Source organism: Puntigrus tetrazona, chromosome 2, assembly GCF_018831695.1.
Source record: "Puntigrus tetrazona isolate hp1 chromosome 2, ASM1883169v1, whole genome shotgun sequence".
NCBI lineage: Eukaryota > Metazoa > Chordata > Actinopteri > Cypriniformes > Cyprinidae > Puntigrus > Puntigrus tetrazona.
In genome coordinates this window covers 2,056,549-2,072,026 of record NC_056700.1, presented here as the reverse complement: position 1 = coordinate 2,072,026, position 15,478 = coordinate 2,056,549, and the positions used below count along the sequence as shown (strand labels likewise).

At 36.1% G+C, this 15,478-nt stretch overlaps 1 protein-coding gene across 1 annotated transcript; it reads left to right on the top strand.

Annotated features, from left to right (window-relative positions):
* Window positions 1-1,499: 1,499 nt before the first annotated feature.
* LOC122357078 (cilia- and flagella-associated protein 57-like) lies at window positions 1,500-15,460 on the top strand. The gene is given in 23 exon segments (XM_043256269.1): window positions 1,500-1,727; window positions 2,174-2,484; window positions 3,427-3,677; window positions 4,613-4,778; window positions 4,869-5,021; window positions 5,947-5,977; window positions 5,980-6,085; window positions 6,814-6,979; window positions 7,103-7,216; window positions 7,320-7,532; window positions 7,741-7,914; window positions 8,004-8,165; window positions 8,472-8,627; window positions 8,721-8,814; window positions 9,340-9,530; window positions 9,768-9,941; window positions 10,711-10,869; window positions 11,231-11,374; window positions 11,542-11,658; window positions 12,909-13,043; window positions 13,123-13,266; window positions 13,481-13,610; window positions 13,737-15,460. Coding segments are annotated over 23 exon segments (3,609 nt in total). The 5' UTR covers window positions 1,500-1,570; the 3' UTR covers window positions 13,898-15,460.
* The last annotated feature ends 18 nt before the right edge of the window (window positions 15,461-15,478 follow it).

Here is a 15,478-nt window from a genome sequence, read left to right as displayed (position 1 = left end):
ACTGTACAAATATCCTTTTCTTTGTCTCCTACCATTCACACTTGACATTATTAACCACTGAAAATCCATTTGTTGCTTCCAGTCTCTTTCGTTATTTTGTACAATTGACTATACAGTTCACTTTAATTTATTTAATTGTCCTTTGATCGAGTTGAAATGCCCCCCTATGGGCAGATTTTGAAGCATAATTAGAATTTATTTGTTAAAAAGGGCTTTTAATTGTGGATGTGTTTTACATTAAGTGTTTGAAGATATCCTCAGCTGGTCTGAACATTAATCAAACAGCGCTTGTAAATAAAGGAAGGCATACATGAAACAGAGATGACCAGAGTGATTTTATTCAAAAATAATGTGATATTGCAACAGAAGTTACTACTTTTTGGTGTATTTGAGTATGTTTTTAGATGGTTATTAGCAAGTACTTTGTGCATCCTAGTTGGTTGCAAAAGCAGTTGAATGTTCAGATATGAATTTAATGAACATGCATACAGCAACTGACACCACTGTCCTGTACAGTGTGCACGATTCTCATTAAAAACGTATTCAACTAAAAAAAAAGTATTTACAGCTTGTGTTAAAGAACATGGTAACAATTACCTTTTATTTGTTTTCTGTCAAATGACTCCAAATAAACTAGTACCAGTAATTTTGCAGACGCTGTACGTTAACACGCATTAATACAATTTTCTCATGCATTTATACTAACTTTAAAAGCGTGGAATAAAACCTACTGCACTTATCTAGGTGTTCTTTAATTGCTGTTCTTCCCAAACTTGACAAAACAGGGTCGTGTAGAGGGAAAGAAAGCGTCATACACAACAAGGAAGACATATTTGTGATATTCTTTTTAACATATTACATTTATTTGATGTGCATCTTATTTGCAACAGTGGAAATAACGTATTTACTTTCCGAGCAATTTTGTAAAAATAACCAGACTGAATGTTAGGATCCAAACGCAAGGGGGCAGCAGAGCATCACTTACTTTGTTCATCGCTGAAAATTCAACATCAATTTTGATGTCAATGTCACCGGTTTATAATTTCTCAAAACTCTGTATTAGGGCCCGTTCGATTATGTCTGTCGAGTTTCTTGTGTCCTACTTTGTATGGGCGCTGTTTTTTATTTGATTCATTCGTTATTTATAGCCTGTTTTCATGAATCATTGGTGTGAAGTCGTACTTGTAAGACGTTGACGTTAAAATGGATGGCTATACAAGTTTATTTATGGCAGCCGTAAAAAATAGTTTTTTTACGGCTGCCATAAATAAGCCCTATTAGCCATAGTAATTCGTAAATGATCGTAAATATAGGTACATTTATCGTTTAGGTTTACAGACAAGCCAATTTGTGTTTTAGGAAACTTTTTTTCTCAGGTAAAGTGGTAGGGTTGTTAAGGTGGATGTGAAAAGGGCGTGGTTTGTAGTCTTGAAGGACGCGGACTCTGTAGTTTGTTGTTGTTGCCGTAGTAACGAACTAATAAACACTGCAGCGCCAGACAGACGCACAGCACACAAACCACACGGCTTAAATTTGTTTTCTACAGACTGTTAGATAATATTTTTGTTCAATGGCTACAGTAGTGGCGCAGTCACATTATGTATTCGGATTGCGGACAGGCGTGAGGAATAATTTATTGTATTTTGATGAGCAAACCGTCATATTTCCGTGTGGAAACAACTGCGTGCGCTATAACGTCAATCAGAAATGCCAAAAGTTCATTCCAGGTACTACACGAGTTTATTATAATCTTAAATCGGTTCATATTTTAGGCAATAGGCTATATGTGTCTATATCGATCAAAGGTCTGGGGTCAGTACTTAAAAGAAAAGAAATTAATACTTTTATTCAGTATGAATGTGTAAAATAAATAAAAATATATAGTGCAGACAGTTTATTAAGGGAAAAATGGTTTCTATTTCTAAAATATTTCTATTTAAAGCATACTTTTTTGAAGAAGAAGAATTCTGAGAGGGAAAAAACATCCCAGGGTCCAAATAAAAAATACTAATAATGTTGATTGACATAATATTTTACTATACTGAAAAAATATTTTTTATATATTTTTATATTTTATTAACACTAATACAGGAATGTTCATAATGTATTTTTATGCAAAATATTTTTTTATTTTTAATATGGCATTCAAAGTCTGTCTCCTGTGTCTGCACAGGTACTGAGAGAAGTCAGGGCATGCAGGCCTTGGCCATCAGCACAAACAGGCGTTATCTGGCCGTGTCTGAATGTGTAGAGAAAGCCACCATCACTGTGTTTGATCTCCAGCACGAGCAGAGCAGGAAGAGGAAAGCGCTGACTGGAGGAGAGATCCCGGTGGACCAGTTTGTCTGCATGGCCTTTTCCCCTGACTCCAAGTATCTGATCGGGCAGGCAGGCGGGCCAGACTGGACTCTCTTTCTCTGGATGTGGGAAAAGAAGAAGGTGATGGCCACTGTGAAGACAAGCTATGATGGCCCCATAAACCAGGTAAACAAGTTTAACACGAAGGTGACTTGAAATGGTCATATTTCACCTAAAAAAAAATAAAAAGATATAGTCTATAAAGATAAAGTCTGTTTTTAGATCATGAGGGAGTTTCATTTTTCATGAAAATGAATTGTCTCTCCCCTATCATAAATGAAAGTTACATTTCATATTTCATATTTATTTTTGCAATAGAATAATGAAATTGTGCAGGGAAATTGTATTGATAATTAAAATAATAATAATAAAAAAGATAATATGGTCTTAAAAATATTGTTCATGTTTTTCAAACTAAATATAATTTCTAATTTCTTTCTTTTGATTTTGGTTTAAATCATCACGATCACTCATTTTAAGATGATATTAAAATTATATATGAATTAGTGTTTTTAAATCTCATTACATTTTATGTGGGCAACAGTGTCATTATTGTCAACTAAAACTATTCAACTCTTTCTACTATTTGAAAAAGCTGCAAGGCAAAAAATAATATAGATAAATATTAAAAATTAGAGTTAATTTAAATTTTTTTACATAAATTACATAATTTAAATTATTTAAAATGAACAGAAACAAAAACTAAACTAAAATGAAAATTTTAAATAAAATAAAAGCTAATTCAAAATATTAGTAAAACAATAATAGTGTATAAATCATACTAAAACAACACTGATAGGAAATACATACTGATCTTTAAAACACAGAATAAATGTCTTGCATTTCCACATGAAATATGAATATTTGTTCATGAAAAAAGATAACTGTAACAGTATTTTCAGTCAAGCATACCTTTGCTATATATATAAAAAAATCTATTTCTCATATTCTCATAACGTAATGCAGATCAACTTTAATTTGACCGTTAAAAAGTAAAATTTTGATCACAGGTCAGAATTGCTGCAGTGACCGAGCGTCCAAACGCTATCTGTCTATTCCCATTCTCAGATCAGCTTCAACCCTGAGGACAACACACAGATCTGTGTGAGTGGCAACGGCGTGTTCAAGATCTTTCGCTATGCTGGAGAAACACTGAAACAGTCCAGCACATTTAAAACAGACACGCATCACTTCCTGTGCCACACCTGGATGTCCACGGAGCAGGTGATTGCTGGCACAGACGCAGGTCAGCTGATGATGTTTGAGTCCGGCCGTCTGCGCTGGGAGATTAATGTGACGCCCGTGCAGGAGCTTTACAGGTCAGCGCTGGTGCTGAATTCACTTCAGACACAGGACAATACTCTCATTCATCTCATGTTTTCTTAAACCTTATAACGTACCGAGGGCCATTTCTGACACAGAATAGTAATAGCCTTTTAGATTCTTATAATACAAAATACAGCTTACTTACTTAAAAAAAAGTATTTTTAAGAGGAATAAGCATTTAAAAGAAATATCAGTTTTGAGTATCAACTTGCATGTTTTGAGAAAGAAAGTTTTTATCATTAAAATAGTTTGCTGTAAAATAATGTGTTTTGTTTTAAAACATATCGCAGTGATATTTATGTTGCTAAAAAGAATGCAAAAAATGGTCAAATCCATTAAATCAATTTCAACTGAATCCATTGATTTTTATTGTTAATACTAGTCATTTTTATATAAATTGAATTTAAAATTATATTAAAAATGTATCGTAATTATTGGTCATTTCTTGTTTTAGTTTACGTAATTTCATTTTAGAGTTTGATTTATATTTAAATACTTTTTAGTGGTGAAAATGATGGTTACTACATAGATAGTACTACATTAAATTAAATATTCCAGACTTTTATATTTTTCTTGATTTTTCTAGATTTTCTTGTATTTTATGTATTTCATCTCATTCTTTTCACTGACACCACTGTACACGTGTATTTTATTTTATATGTGACGTTCAAATAACAAGAAAGCAATCAAGAAATATGCTTATAAACTTTAATGTAATAAAAATCACGTCCCAATGATAGATAGAGCATGTACATGTTATCGAGTTATTAAGGACCAATATGTCAAGAGACTTATTCCAGTTTATATTCACGGAGCCCTGAATATTTTAACATGTAACATTTGTACATTTGGCGAAACAATGTCTTTTATTTTTACTGCATTTTAAAGCCTTACGCGTTACTGTAATGTGTATATTTTGTTCTTGCAGTCAGTCAGAAAAGCAGGACACTAGCGAGACCTTCTCCTCACTGCCGCGGGTGACAGCCATTGTAGGTTATTCTAACGGCTTCGCTTGCTCCACTGGTCCTGGCACTGTGTGTTTGTTTGAGAAAAGAGAGGAGGAAGACCAGTACAAGAAGACCAGAGAAATAAAGGTGCCATCTGCCGTGATACTTTCTCATTCGAATGTTCACGGGAGTGCGTCAGGCTGATGCTGAAAGGGTTTTCTTGTCTTGTTATCTCAGATTCCTCCAGAACTGTTCAGCAATGATCCCAGTTCTGCAGAGCAGCAGGAAATCAGCACTTTGTGCATCAGTCCGTCAGAAGAGACCCTGGCCGCCAGCACAGACCGCGGCCAACTCTACAGCATCAGCCTCTCTCTAGCCGAGCTGAACAAGGTGCCATCCACCTCACTGTTATACTAGTATATTTATACAGTAAAGATATTGGGTTAATTTGAGCTTTTTTTTATTTGGTCTTTGTTTTTTAATTTTATAGATTTTTTTAAAACTGATTACCTTTTATTTTTATTTTTTCATTTTATTTTTCACTATAATTTGTGATTTTGTTAAGGGCTAGTTTTGTCAATTTTATTTTAAGTTTTAGTTGTAGTTTGATTTTAGTTTTTATTTATGTCTAGTAGTTTTAGCACTAAATGAAGTAGCCAACAATACATTGTATGGGTAAAATTACAACAAAAATTACAAAGTTTTCTTTTAGGATATTAAGCAAAGATTATTCTGTAAATTTCTACCATAATAAAAACATAATTTTAGTAATATGCATTGCTTAGGATCCATTCGGACAACGTTAAATTAGCGATTTTCTAAATATTACATTTTTTGCATTCTCAGACTCTTTTTAAATAGTTGCATCACATAGTTATTTATTATTTCAGCTTTTGGATGATGTATAAATCTCAATTTACATATATAATAAAAAAACCTTACGACTGGTTTTGTGGTCCAAAGTCACAAATGGAAATGTATTCAGGCCATGTAAAATGAAGACGAGTTTCCTCAGAAGACGTTTGCTCTGAATGGGTGCCGTCAGAATTAGAGTCCAAACAGCTGAAAAAGACACCACAAATAATCCACACCACTCCAGTCCATCAATCAAATGTCTTGTTAAGCAAATAGCTGCATATTTGCATATTTTCTTTTTTAAGCTGAGAGAGCTACTGTGGCTAACAAGATGACAAACTTGACGTTGTCCCGTAATAGCATGTCTAGTGTAATAAAAGAGGTTTTTCACTCATAGCTCTGCATGTACTCATTATACCAGTTGTAACTAATTCAGCTCTTTCTCCTGTTGTGTTATCAGGGTGTTTTTGCTCAGTTTGAGCACCTGTCTCACTGTCCCACTCCAGCGTTATCACAGGTTTATCCACCTGCATCCGTAAGCCGCTCATCGCCACCTGTTCCCTGGACCGCTCGGTGCGCATCTGGAACTTTGAGACCAAGTACGTTCAGCTCTGTTAAAGAGAGGTGCCGTTCTTCTGCTTTATTGTGTCTCACCGTGAGCTTATTTCAGGTCATTATGCTCTTTTAAATGTTTTTTTTCGGAGAAAAGTATGTTTTGAGATTATGGTCACTTTGCTGAAATATTCAGTGAGGATACATCAGTTTATCAAGTGTGGCAGAAAATACAATAAATTTTTTGATATACCATTTTTAAAAAAGATATATATTTTAAATAAATGTTGTTACAAAAATCCTGTAAAAGACATATCACAGTTAATACAAAAGTATTGAGCAGCGCAACTGTTTTCAACAACAAGAAATGTTTCTTAAGCAGAAAAACAGCATATTAGAATAATTTCTGAAGGATCATCGAAGACTTCAGTAATTTGCTGAAAAATCAGCTTTGATCACAGGAATAAATTATAATTTAAAAATAAATATTAAAATAATAATCAGTTATTTTGAATTGCATTGTTATGTCACAATATCTATTTTTGATCAAACAAATGGAGCCTTGTTAAGCATAATAAGCTTTTTTTCTAAACATAGAACATTTTTACTGACTAACTAAAAAACTTGAGAGTTAGTGTATTTATTATTTTTATTGAACATATTTCATCAATATTTTAAACTGGCTTTGACAGCGCTAAATCATACAACTCCATCCAGTCTGAGCTGTCAGGGATTGTGTTGAATATTTCCAATAGCGTGAGTGCGTGTTGTCCAGTGTTTTAGAGATGTATAAGGAGTTCCAGGAGGAAGCCTACAGCGTGGCTCTTCACCCGACTGGACTCTACATCCTGGTGGGATTCTCAGACAAACTCCGTCTCATGACTCTGCTCATCGATGACATCAGGACTTTCAAGGAGTTCACTGTACGCAGTTGCCGTGAGGTGCGTCTCCGCAGATCTTTTTATTTATGTATAACATTGTTCTTGTATGAACATTGCTCTTACTAAGTCTTATATGTGGAGCGACTGTGGTGCATGGCTAATTTTCCTTGCACTTCTCCTCAGTGTGCGTTCAGCCACGGGGGCCACTTGTTTGCTGCTGTCAATGGAAACGTGGTCAACATCTACTCCACTACCACATTTGAGGACGTCCTGAATCTGAAGGGACACAACGAAAAAGTACGTGCTCTGAAATGTAAAAAGTTCATCCGCGTTCCGATGCTATGTGTATGTATTTTTTTGGAATGCGGTATCTGAGCAGTGCTCTAACTTGGCTGTTCAGGTGCGGTCGATAGCGTTCAGCGCGGACGACAGCCGCCTTGTGTCGTGTGGCATGGACGGGGCTGTGTATGAGTGGAATACTCTCACCGGTGCGCGAGAGTCTGAGAGCGTCCTCAAGACGTGCAGCTACACAGGAGTGACCATCTCCCCCGACGCGAAGACGTTCTTCGCCGTCGGGACAGATTGCTCTCTGAAAGAAATCCACGACTGTCAGGTGAGCACATTCTCAAACGACATCTCAAAACCAGAGCCACAGAACTGGATTACTGAAACAATGATTGTTTTAACATTTATGGATTTGCTTCAGTCATGCTTCACTGTAACACTATTTTTAAGAGAAAGACGGACAAGTTGAAACTGATCATAGCAATCATGAGATAAAACCCTTGAGATAAAAGTGTGTGTTAATATTCTTGCTGCAGATCCTTAAGGAAGTGCGTACAGGTGATGTGGTTTGCACCACTGTTGCCATGTCCCATTCAGGACGAGTTCTATTCATAGGTACTTCCACTGGGACGGTGAGGGCAATCAAATACCCTCTACCCAACCAGAATGACTGGATAGAGTACCAGGCCCATGCTGGCTCCGTCACTAAGGTTTGTACCGCTAACCTTCATTAGAATGTGAGCTCCCAGCGCGTCACAAGCACGTTTTTTATGAATATTTTTATGTCTCGTGTCTGTAGATGGTTATCACTTTTGACGACCAGTTCCTCATAACTGTCTCAGAAGACAGCTGTATTTTTATCTGGAAAATCATCGACAAAGAAGGACAAGGGTTGAAAAGAGAGAAGGAATTAATATATGCAGAAGAGATTCTCATCACCAAAACAGACCTTGAGGAGAAGGTACTCTCAGAAAATATTTGAATAGTTGATCATTTTAAGTTTTATACAAAAAAATCTGAAAAAGTAAATCAACTGTAAATAAATAGACATAAATGGTTATCCTTAAATGAAAATAAAAAAGCCATATATTAAGCTGAGGTTTTTAGTTCTTCTTTAAATCAGTAACTGCGTTCTTAACATTGCATAAATTGTCGGTTAAAGAAAAAGTTTAGATAGCATTTTGAAAAAATGAACACGAAACTGTCCCTCTGTAAACCACAAGAGCAACTGCAGCTTTTTTTCGTCTTGTGTTAAACCGTCCTGCAGAATAAAATAATGCTGGACCTGAACTCAAGAGTGAGGGAGCTCCAGGAGAAGAACAAGTACCAGCTCAGCCTCAGGGACATTGAATACAAAGAGAAGATCAATGAACTCATGGAAAAATGTGTCCAACAGATCAATTCACTTAATGCTGAGAAAGAGGTCGGTGTCAGGAGATCCAAAATGAGAAAACCATTTTTATTTTGCAACACAATGGCTTGTTAAACTTAAGATTATTTTACTTTTTTATTACAGGTCCTGAAAGCAGAGAAAGGGAAACAGCAAGCAGCCCATGTTAAAGCTCTCTCCGAAGTGTTGGAAAAACATAGTAAAGAGCAACAGGACGTGGGTAAATAAAACATACTTCATTCATTTCAACAAACCGTGGCCATATTAAGTTCTTTCAACAGGATTCCTTGCAGTCAGGAGATTCACCCGAGAGTGAAATGTTGTATTTACAGTATTCAATATTTTACATTAACTAGGAGTATATTAAGATAATTTATAAAAAAAAATGTTTTTCTAAATTTTAATTATTTACAATGTCTTCATTTTTTGGATCACGCTTTTTATAAACAATGAATTTTCTTCAAACATTATATTTTATGATTGGTTTTGTTTTTTTTGCATTGTTTTATATTTTATCGTATTTAAAGTGTGCTGTTTTCTCTACAGTGATGTTTGCTTTTAAAGCGCTTTGAGAAAGTCACTTTTAAAGGCCCTATATAAAATAATAATAATCATTATTATTATTAATACTAATATAGAACTGATATAAATTGTGCATACTTTTTTTTTGCTTGTAAAAAAACAAGCAAAGTTACACCTTTATTTACTTTAGCCTATTTGGACTAACTCAGGCTGCTCTTCACAGAGTCAAGCAATAATCAGAAGCTCATGCTGGAATATGAGAAATACCAGGAGCTACAATTGAAGCTTCATAAAGTTCAGCAGGAATATGAGCAGCAGCTGCACAGCGTGGAGGAGAGCAAGACCCGAGCCCTGGAGGAAATGATGCGATCTTATGAGGCCAAGCTGGAGGAGAAAATGATGCTGGTTACCCAGGTAAAGGCAACCGAGAGACAATTTAGCAATGCTTTGCAAATAAAGATCTCATGTTCCAAACCAGTATCACTTCTGTAAAACACAAAATGAAATGCTGGATCATTTACTAGCCACTCTTTTCAGAAATGTTTGGAACAATGACAAATAATAAAAAAATAAACAATTTGAAGTTTAAGTGTAAATACAAGATAATCATTTCAAAACAGAATTTCTCATTCTTTTCTTTCTAACTCTCAGTATCAGGACGAATCCCAGCAGAAGGTTCGGGAATTTGATGAATACATAAAGCAGGAGGAAGAGGACACAGATACGGAAATCCATGAGATCCGCATGAAATACGAGCAATATCTTAAAGAAGAAAAAAAGGCTAACACAAAGCTCAAAGTGGAGCTAGATACCACAACAAAGCAGGTGACTATAATTCTTCACTTCAAATATACTGCGTATAAACTGTGACAAATCAGTTAAAGTAAGGTTTATTTGTATAGTGCTTTTTCATAATACAGCCTGTTGCTTCAGAAAAGAACAGAATAGTCTTATAACCTTAGGAAAAATAAAGAAATAATGCTATATACTCACCCTAAGGCCATCCAAGAAGACAAACTGATGATGAAAACAAGTAATACTACCACAATGATGATGCCACAACCTGCATGCTTGTAAGAAACAAATCCATCAAGACATTTTTTTAAAGCTGAAGTGTTGCTTCTGGCTAAAATATCCATATCTTTAATATATAACATATATAATATCTTTTTATCCAGTGAAAAAATGTGTCTCATCTGAATCAGAAGAGAAATACGCACAGATCAAGCACTGTTAATGAGTCAAAACTGTCCAAAAAAGGTCTAAACAGATATGATTGGAGGACAGCAGAGGATAGACTTTTTTTTGCTGTTGGAAGTATCATTATGGATTATAAACTCATATAGTGTCTAGAAGCAACTGTTAAAAATTAAAATGCCTGAAAGAATGGATTTGTTTAGTACAAACACAGATTTTTACTTCACTTATTCCCTAAAAGAGCTTGATGGACTAGAGTGTGATATGTTCATATTTTCTTGACCAGGTAAAAACACTAGCAGCCGCATTCGGGACTAGCTGTGGCTTGTTTATTGAAGATTGAGCACAGCCACCTTCTAGTGTGTCGAAGTAATGCACCTTACGTTGTGTCGTACAGTTTCATGTGCTACAGAGAGAAATTGAAAACAGGAACATGGAGATCGAGAAGCTGAAGCAGGACGCGCAGAAGCTGCAGTCTGTGATCAAAGCACTCGAGAACGACATCAGTGGGCTGAAGACTGCAATTCAGAAGAGAGATGGGATCATACAGGACAAGGTGAGCGCATATGAGCCCTGTTCAGGATGACATGAGGAAAACCAAGTCAAGTATGTTCTCTGTATTCCAAATTGCGAAATGCACTCCCTCTGAGAAACCTATTGACTTCAGGATGATGGAAGTGCAGTTCAAAAATGCTAACTCATTACAAGGTTTCATCTCGGCGGCACCTGATTGAGGGGAAAGTGGTGTGTCTGAAGTAAACATGGTTGATGAATTAATCTATTATAAATTGAAAATGTAGCATTAAGTATTCATTTAGTATGGATTTAGTATGGTCTCCGTGCCATCTGACAGAGCCCAGATCAGATACATGAACTCAGAGTCATAAGTACATAATAAATCTGTTCTGTCTCAACAGGAAAAGAGCATCTACGAGCTGAAAAAGAAGAATGACACACTTAACAAAACAATTGACGTGATGGAGTTCAGGGCTGAATATATGGAAGAGCAGATTGAGCCAAAGGAGAAAGAAATCCAGGAGCTGAAGGAGCAGATGCTGGAGGTCGGACACATTTGTGATCGCTTCAAACTGTTTCATTACTTTGTGCACTATATTCTTGCATTGTCAAACTTAAAAAGTAACATTCATTAATTACAAAAACATTTGTCATTCATCATAAATGAATAAATGAGCGCCGTGAACACTGTGTGATAAAAGATGTGTTTCAGATGGAGGGAGAGTTGAAGGAGTTTCATAAGACGAACACACAGCTGGAGCTGAAAATTGCCGAACTGAGTTTAAAATTGAAAACCAAAGACAAAGAAATGCACAAAGAAATGAGGAAGGTTAGTATGTGTACAGCTCTTTACATCCTCAGGGTTCACGCCGGCGGTCATTTACACTGGCACAACAGGTCTCAGCATCACTGTACTGATGGTTTCAAAAACCTTCCTACTCTGGTGATGTATCCAAACTGTGTCTGGTCCCTCACTGCCTTTTAATGGCATTCTGTTGCATATGGCTGCCATCTTAAATGCTCTGTTATGATAGGAATTACCATTAAATTGTTCCTTTTATTGTCATTTTAGCAAACAAGTGACTATTCGTTTTAATTTAGAACATTCTGTGATTATTTTTCTAAATCTTTCAAAATTTTTCTTGATCACATATGCCTAAACAGCTTAGTGATTGTAGACACTACACATTTTGGGTACCCATGCACATTCACTAAACTGAGTACATTTACTACACTTAATTACTTACATTTGCCGTACAGTAAATGTACATTGATAAATAGTTAACCCAAAAAGTATTTTTCTTTGATGAAATTGTACTCATCCTCAGGCCATCTCTTGCTCACCTGTCTATTCTCTGCAGTGAATGGGTGCCGTCACAATGAGAGTCCAATCAGCTGAAAACATCACAATAATCCACAAACACTCCAGTCCAGCAAATGATCTGCATGTTTATAAGAAATAAATCCATCACTGAAACATTTTTAACTTTAACTGTTTCATGTGACTTGATATTGTCCATGATATTGCTTTCTTCAGTGAAAAAGCCAGCTCTTTTGAGTTAGGACCGAAATAGGCACAGATCAAGCGGCATTTACAAAAACAGTTCAAAATCAATTCTAAACAAATATGTTATTGGATTTGGATGTAAGAGTACAACAGAGAGTGGATTGTTTTTATGTTATTATGAATTAATGACTTCTTTTCTGACCAGAAGCAATGTTTTTGGTTAAAATTGGTTTCTTACAAACCTAAGTTCCTAAGTTGATCACTGAGAATTACTACAGGCTTAATACATAAGTATACTGTTGTTTACTTCAACATAATTAAAGATAAGAGCTATAAGGTATAAAAAAAGTAAAAAGTAAAATTAGCTGTGTTAAAAACAAGTACATTTAGCAATAAATTGTGCGGTATGTTACATTTTATTTTTAATAATGTTAAACATTATTTTCTTTATGTTACATTTAACTTATTTATTTATTTGCTTGTTTGTTGCTTTTTGTTTATTGTTTTTCATTGGCATCTATACCCTAGATTCACTATATTTCCCAGACAATGACTGGCCTGCTGTCTTCCAGGTGCAGGACATTGGGGTTCTGTTACAGAGATTTAAAGCTGACCTTCACACGTGTGTGGAATTCATTCAGGACCCCAAAAGATTGAAGGACCACATTCGAGAGCTCTATAAATGCTACGTTCAGCCATCAGATGTGGTAAGATCGAAACATTTGGGTCATTATTCACGCTGTTTCGATTTCCAGTGACTGGAGCTTGTGTGGTGTGTGACTGTAGGTAGAGAAAGTGGCGGTGGATACAGATACACTGAAGGAAAACCACAGACAGAGGGAGCACTACGAGAAGATTATCACGACACTGAAGAACCAGCTCACCAGGGACACAAACGTCTTCCAGGCCAACAATACAAAGCTCATGAAGGTGAGAGAGACAAATAACAGTGTGTGGTTAATGTGGAAATTAGTATCTTTGTCCTCACCTAATAAATAAACATGTCCAAATAGAAGTGTTAATCTGGTTTAGTACTTTAATATTTACTTTAATAAAGGATTTTAAACACCTGAAGTACAATACCTTCAGTATGCCTTCAATCACTGATTCTGTGAAAGGTCTCATATCTATCATCTGTTTCCAGGACAACGTCACTCTTATGAAAGAGATCAATGATCTGCGTCAGGAGCTGCGCACTGTTCGTATGCAGCTGCACAACTACGAGAGTCAAAGCAGCTTTAACAAAACCAACAAGAGCTCCGCTAACATGAGAGGTGACCAATAAGAAATCCATGGGTTCTGGATAAACCCGGATAAGCGTGGACCATGATATCACTGACATTAACGCATCAGAAGTTCTTGTTGGAGGATCTCAGCTACCTTTTTCTTTCATGCTTCAGGTGCAGCTTCCGCGGGGAGGAACGGCTTGATGACGCAGCAGAGTTTAGAAGAAGCAGAGAAGATCATTCAGTTCCAGAGGCTGGAGATGCAGAGGCTCAAGGAGGAGAATAACAGCCAGACGCCCTCATCCAGAACCAAACTACCACCACTCACCAACTGAATACACTTCTTGTGCTTCATGCACGAATAAAGTGTCAAATAGAAGTCATAATGGGTGATTCCAGATACTAACAAATTGAGTCAAATTGCAAATTACACAGAATACAGGGCAATTTCTAACTGATTAGGCATTTATATCAAAAGAACAGAAAGTAAAGCAATTTAAAAACGCAAAGAAATTCATTTGTAAAACCATGGTACACTTACTCCTACATTTTATCTAAGAAAACACTTTTTTTTAATATATAATTGTAGCTCATTAAGCAGTACATTGAGTTTTTTATATCCTAATGCATATTTGTCAGTTTCCAGATATAACTGTCCAAACTAAATTGAGCTTTTGGAGCTCAGAAGTCTATATTTTTCTGTGATGACCGATGCTTTGCTGCCCTCTTGTGTTTCGGCCTGGATAATTTTAAGACGGAAAATTAATAAGCAGACGTGATGAAATTACAAACTTTTAGAAGTTAAGAGTTTTAGTTTAGTATTTGCATACTGAATAGCCTGCTGAATCCATATTACATGGTTCTGTGTGTAATGGCGTGATGATGGATGGACTGAGCTGCAGATACCGTTCAGTTAAATGTTCCTGAACGTTCTACTACTACATAACATCATAAACTGGAGCACAGCGCTGTAGTCTACTTATTGCACGCGACCTGGACCAACGATGTATCCGTCTTCCATAGCAAGTAAAAGTATGTATATACATACAATTATGTTGAAATGAATGCCCCAATCTATTGTGGATGACGCTTTTCTTCTACATGCTGCTGTTTGAGAAAAAAACAATAAAGTTAATAAAGTTCAGTAACCTAGATTCGTTATAATGTTAAATAAAATGCCTGAGAAATTTGTATTAGCACGTGTTAAGGTAAAAAATCCGTATGACTGTTTCTGGTCTGCTGTTATGTCTGTGGGCGACTGTCTCCGCCTACATGACACTGCGTTTGAGCTGCTGGACCACACTGATGAATGTGTTTCCAGACATGTGACTGGAAACAAATAAAAGGTAATTGTTTAAGTTTGCCTGTACTGCATGCTCCCATTTTTATGACAGTGTTGGTCGCAGCTAAGCATATACTGTATCCGTGTGGAAAACTCCAGCATATTGGAGCTGGTCATGTGCTGATCCTATGCTGGTCTTCAACAATTAGTTCCTGATCAGGGCCAACCTAGGACCAGCACGTGACCAGCTCAAACCATGCTTCAAAACCTACTTAACCAGCATATGCGGTTTTTTCTGCCAGTCTTCGTAGGGAAAGATCTATAAAAATGCATAAATATATAAAAAACTTATATTGTCTGTGTTCCATGTTTTTCCTGACTCTTTAAATGCCACTGTTTGAGCTACTACAGTGGTAAATGTGGGTCTCAACAAACGGTAAGTTCAGTATCCCAGTGTTACAATAAAATCATGTGTTTAATTTTAGTACATCAGAAAATAATTGTGTTTCTGATACTGGTCTTTTGTGTTTCTTTGCATGCTGGACTCTCTTCATCTATTCAACTGAGTGAACCACAATGTGGAAATGTGGCAGGAGTTATGGATATCTTTTAACCAGCACGGTAACCCAACGTT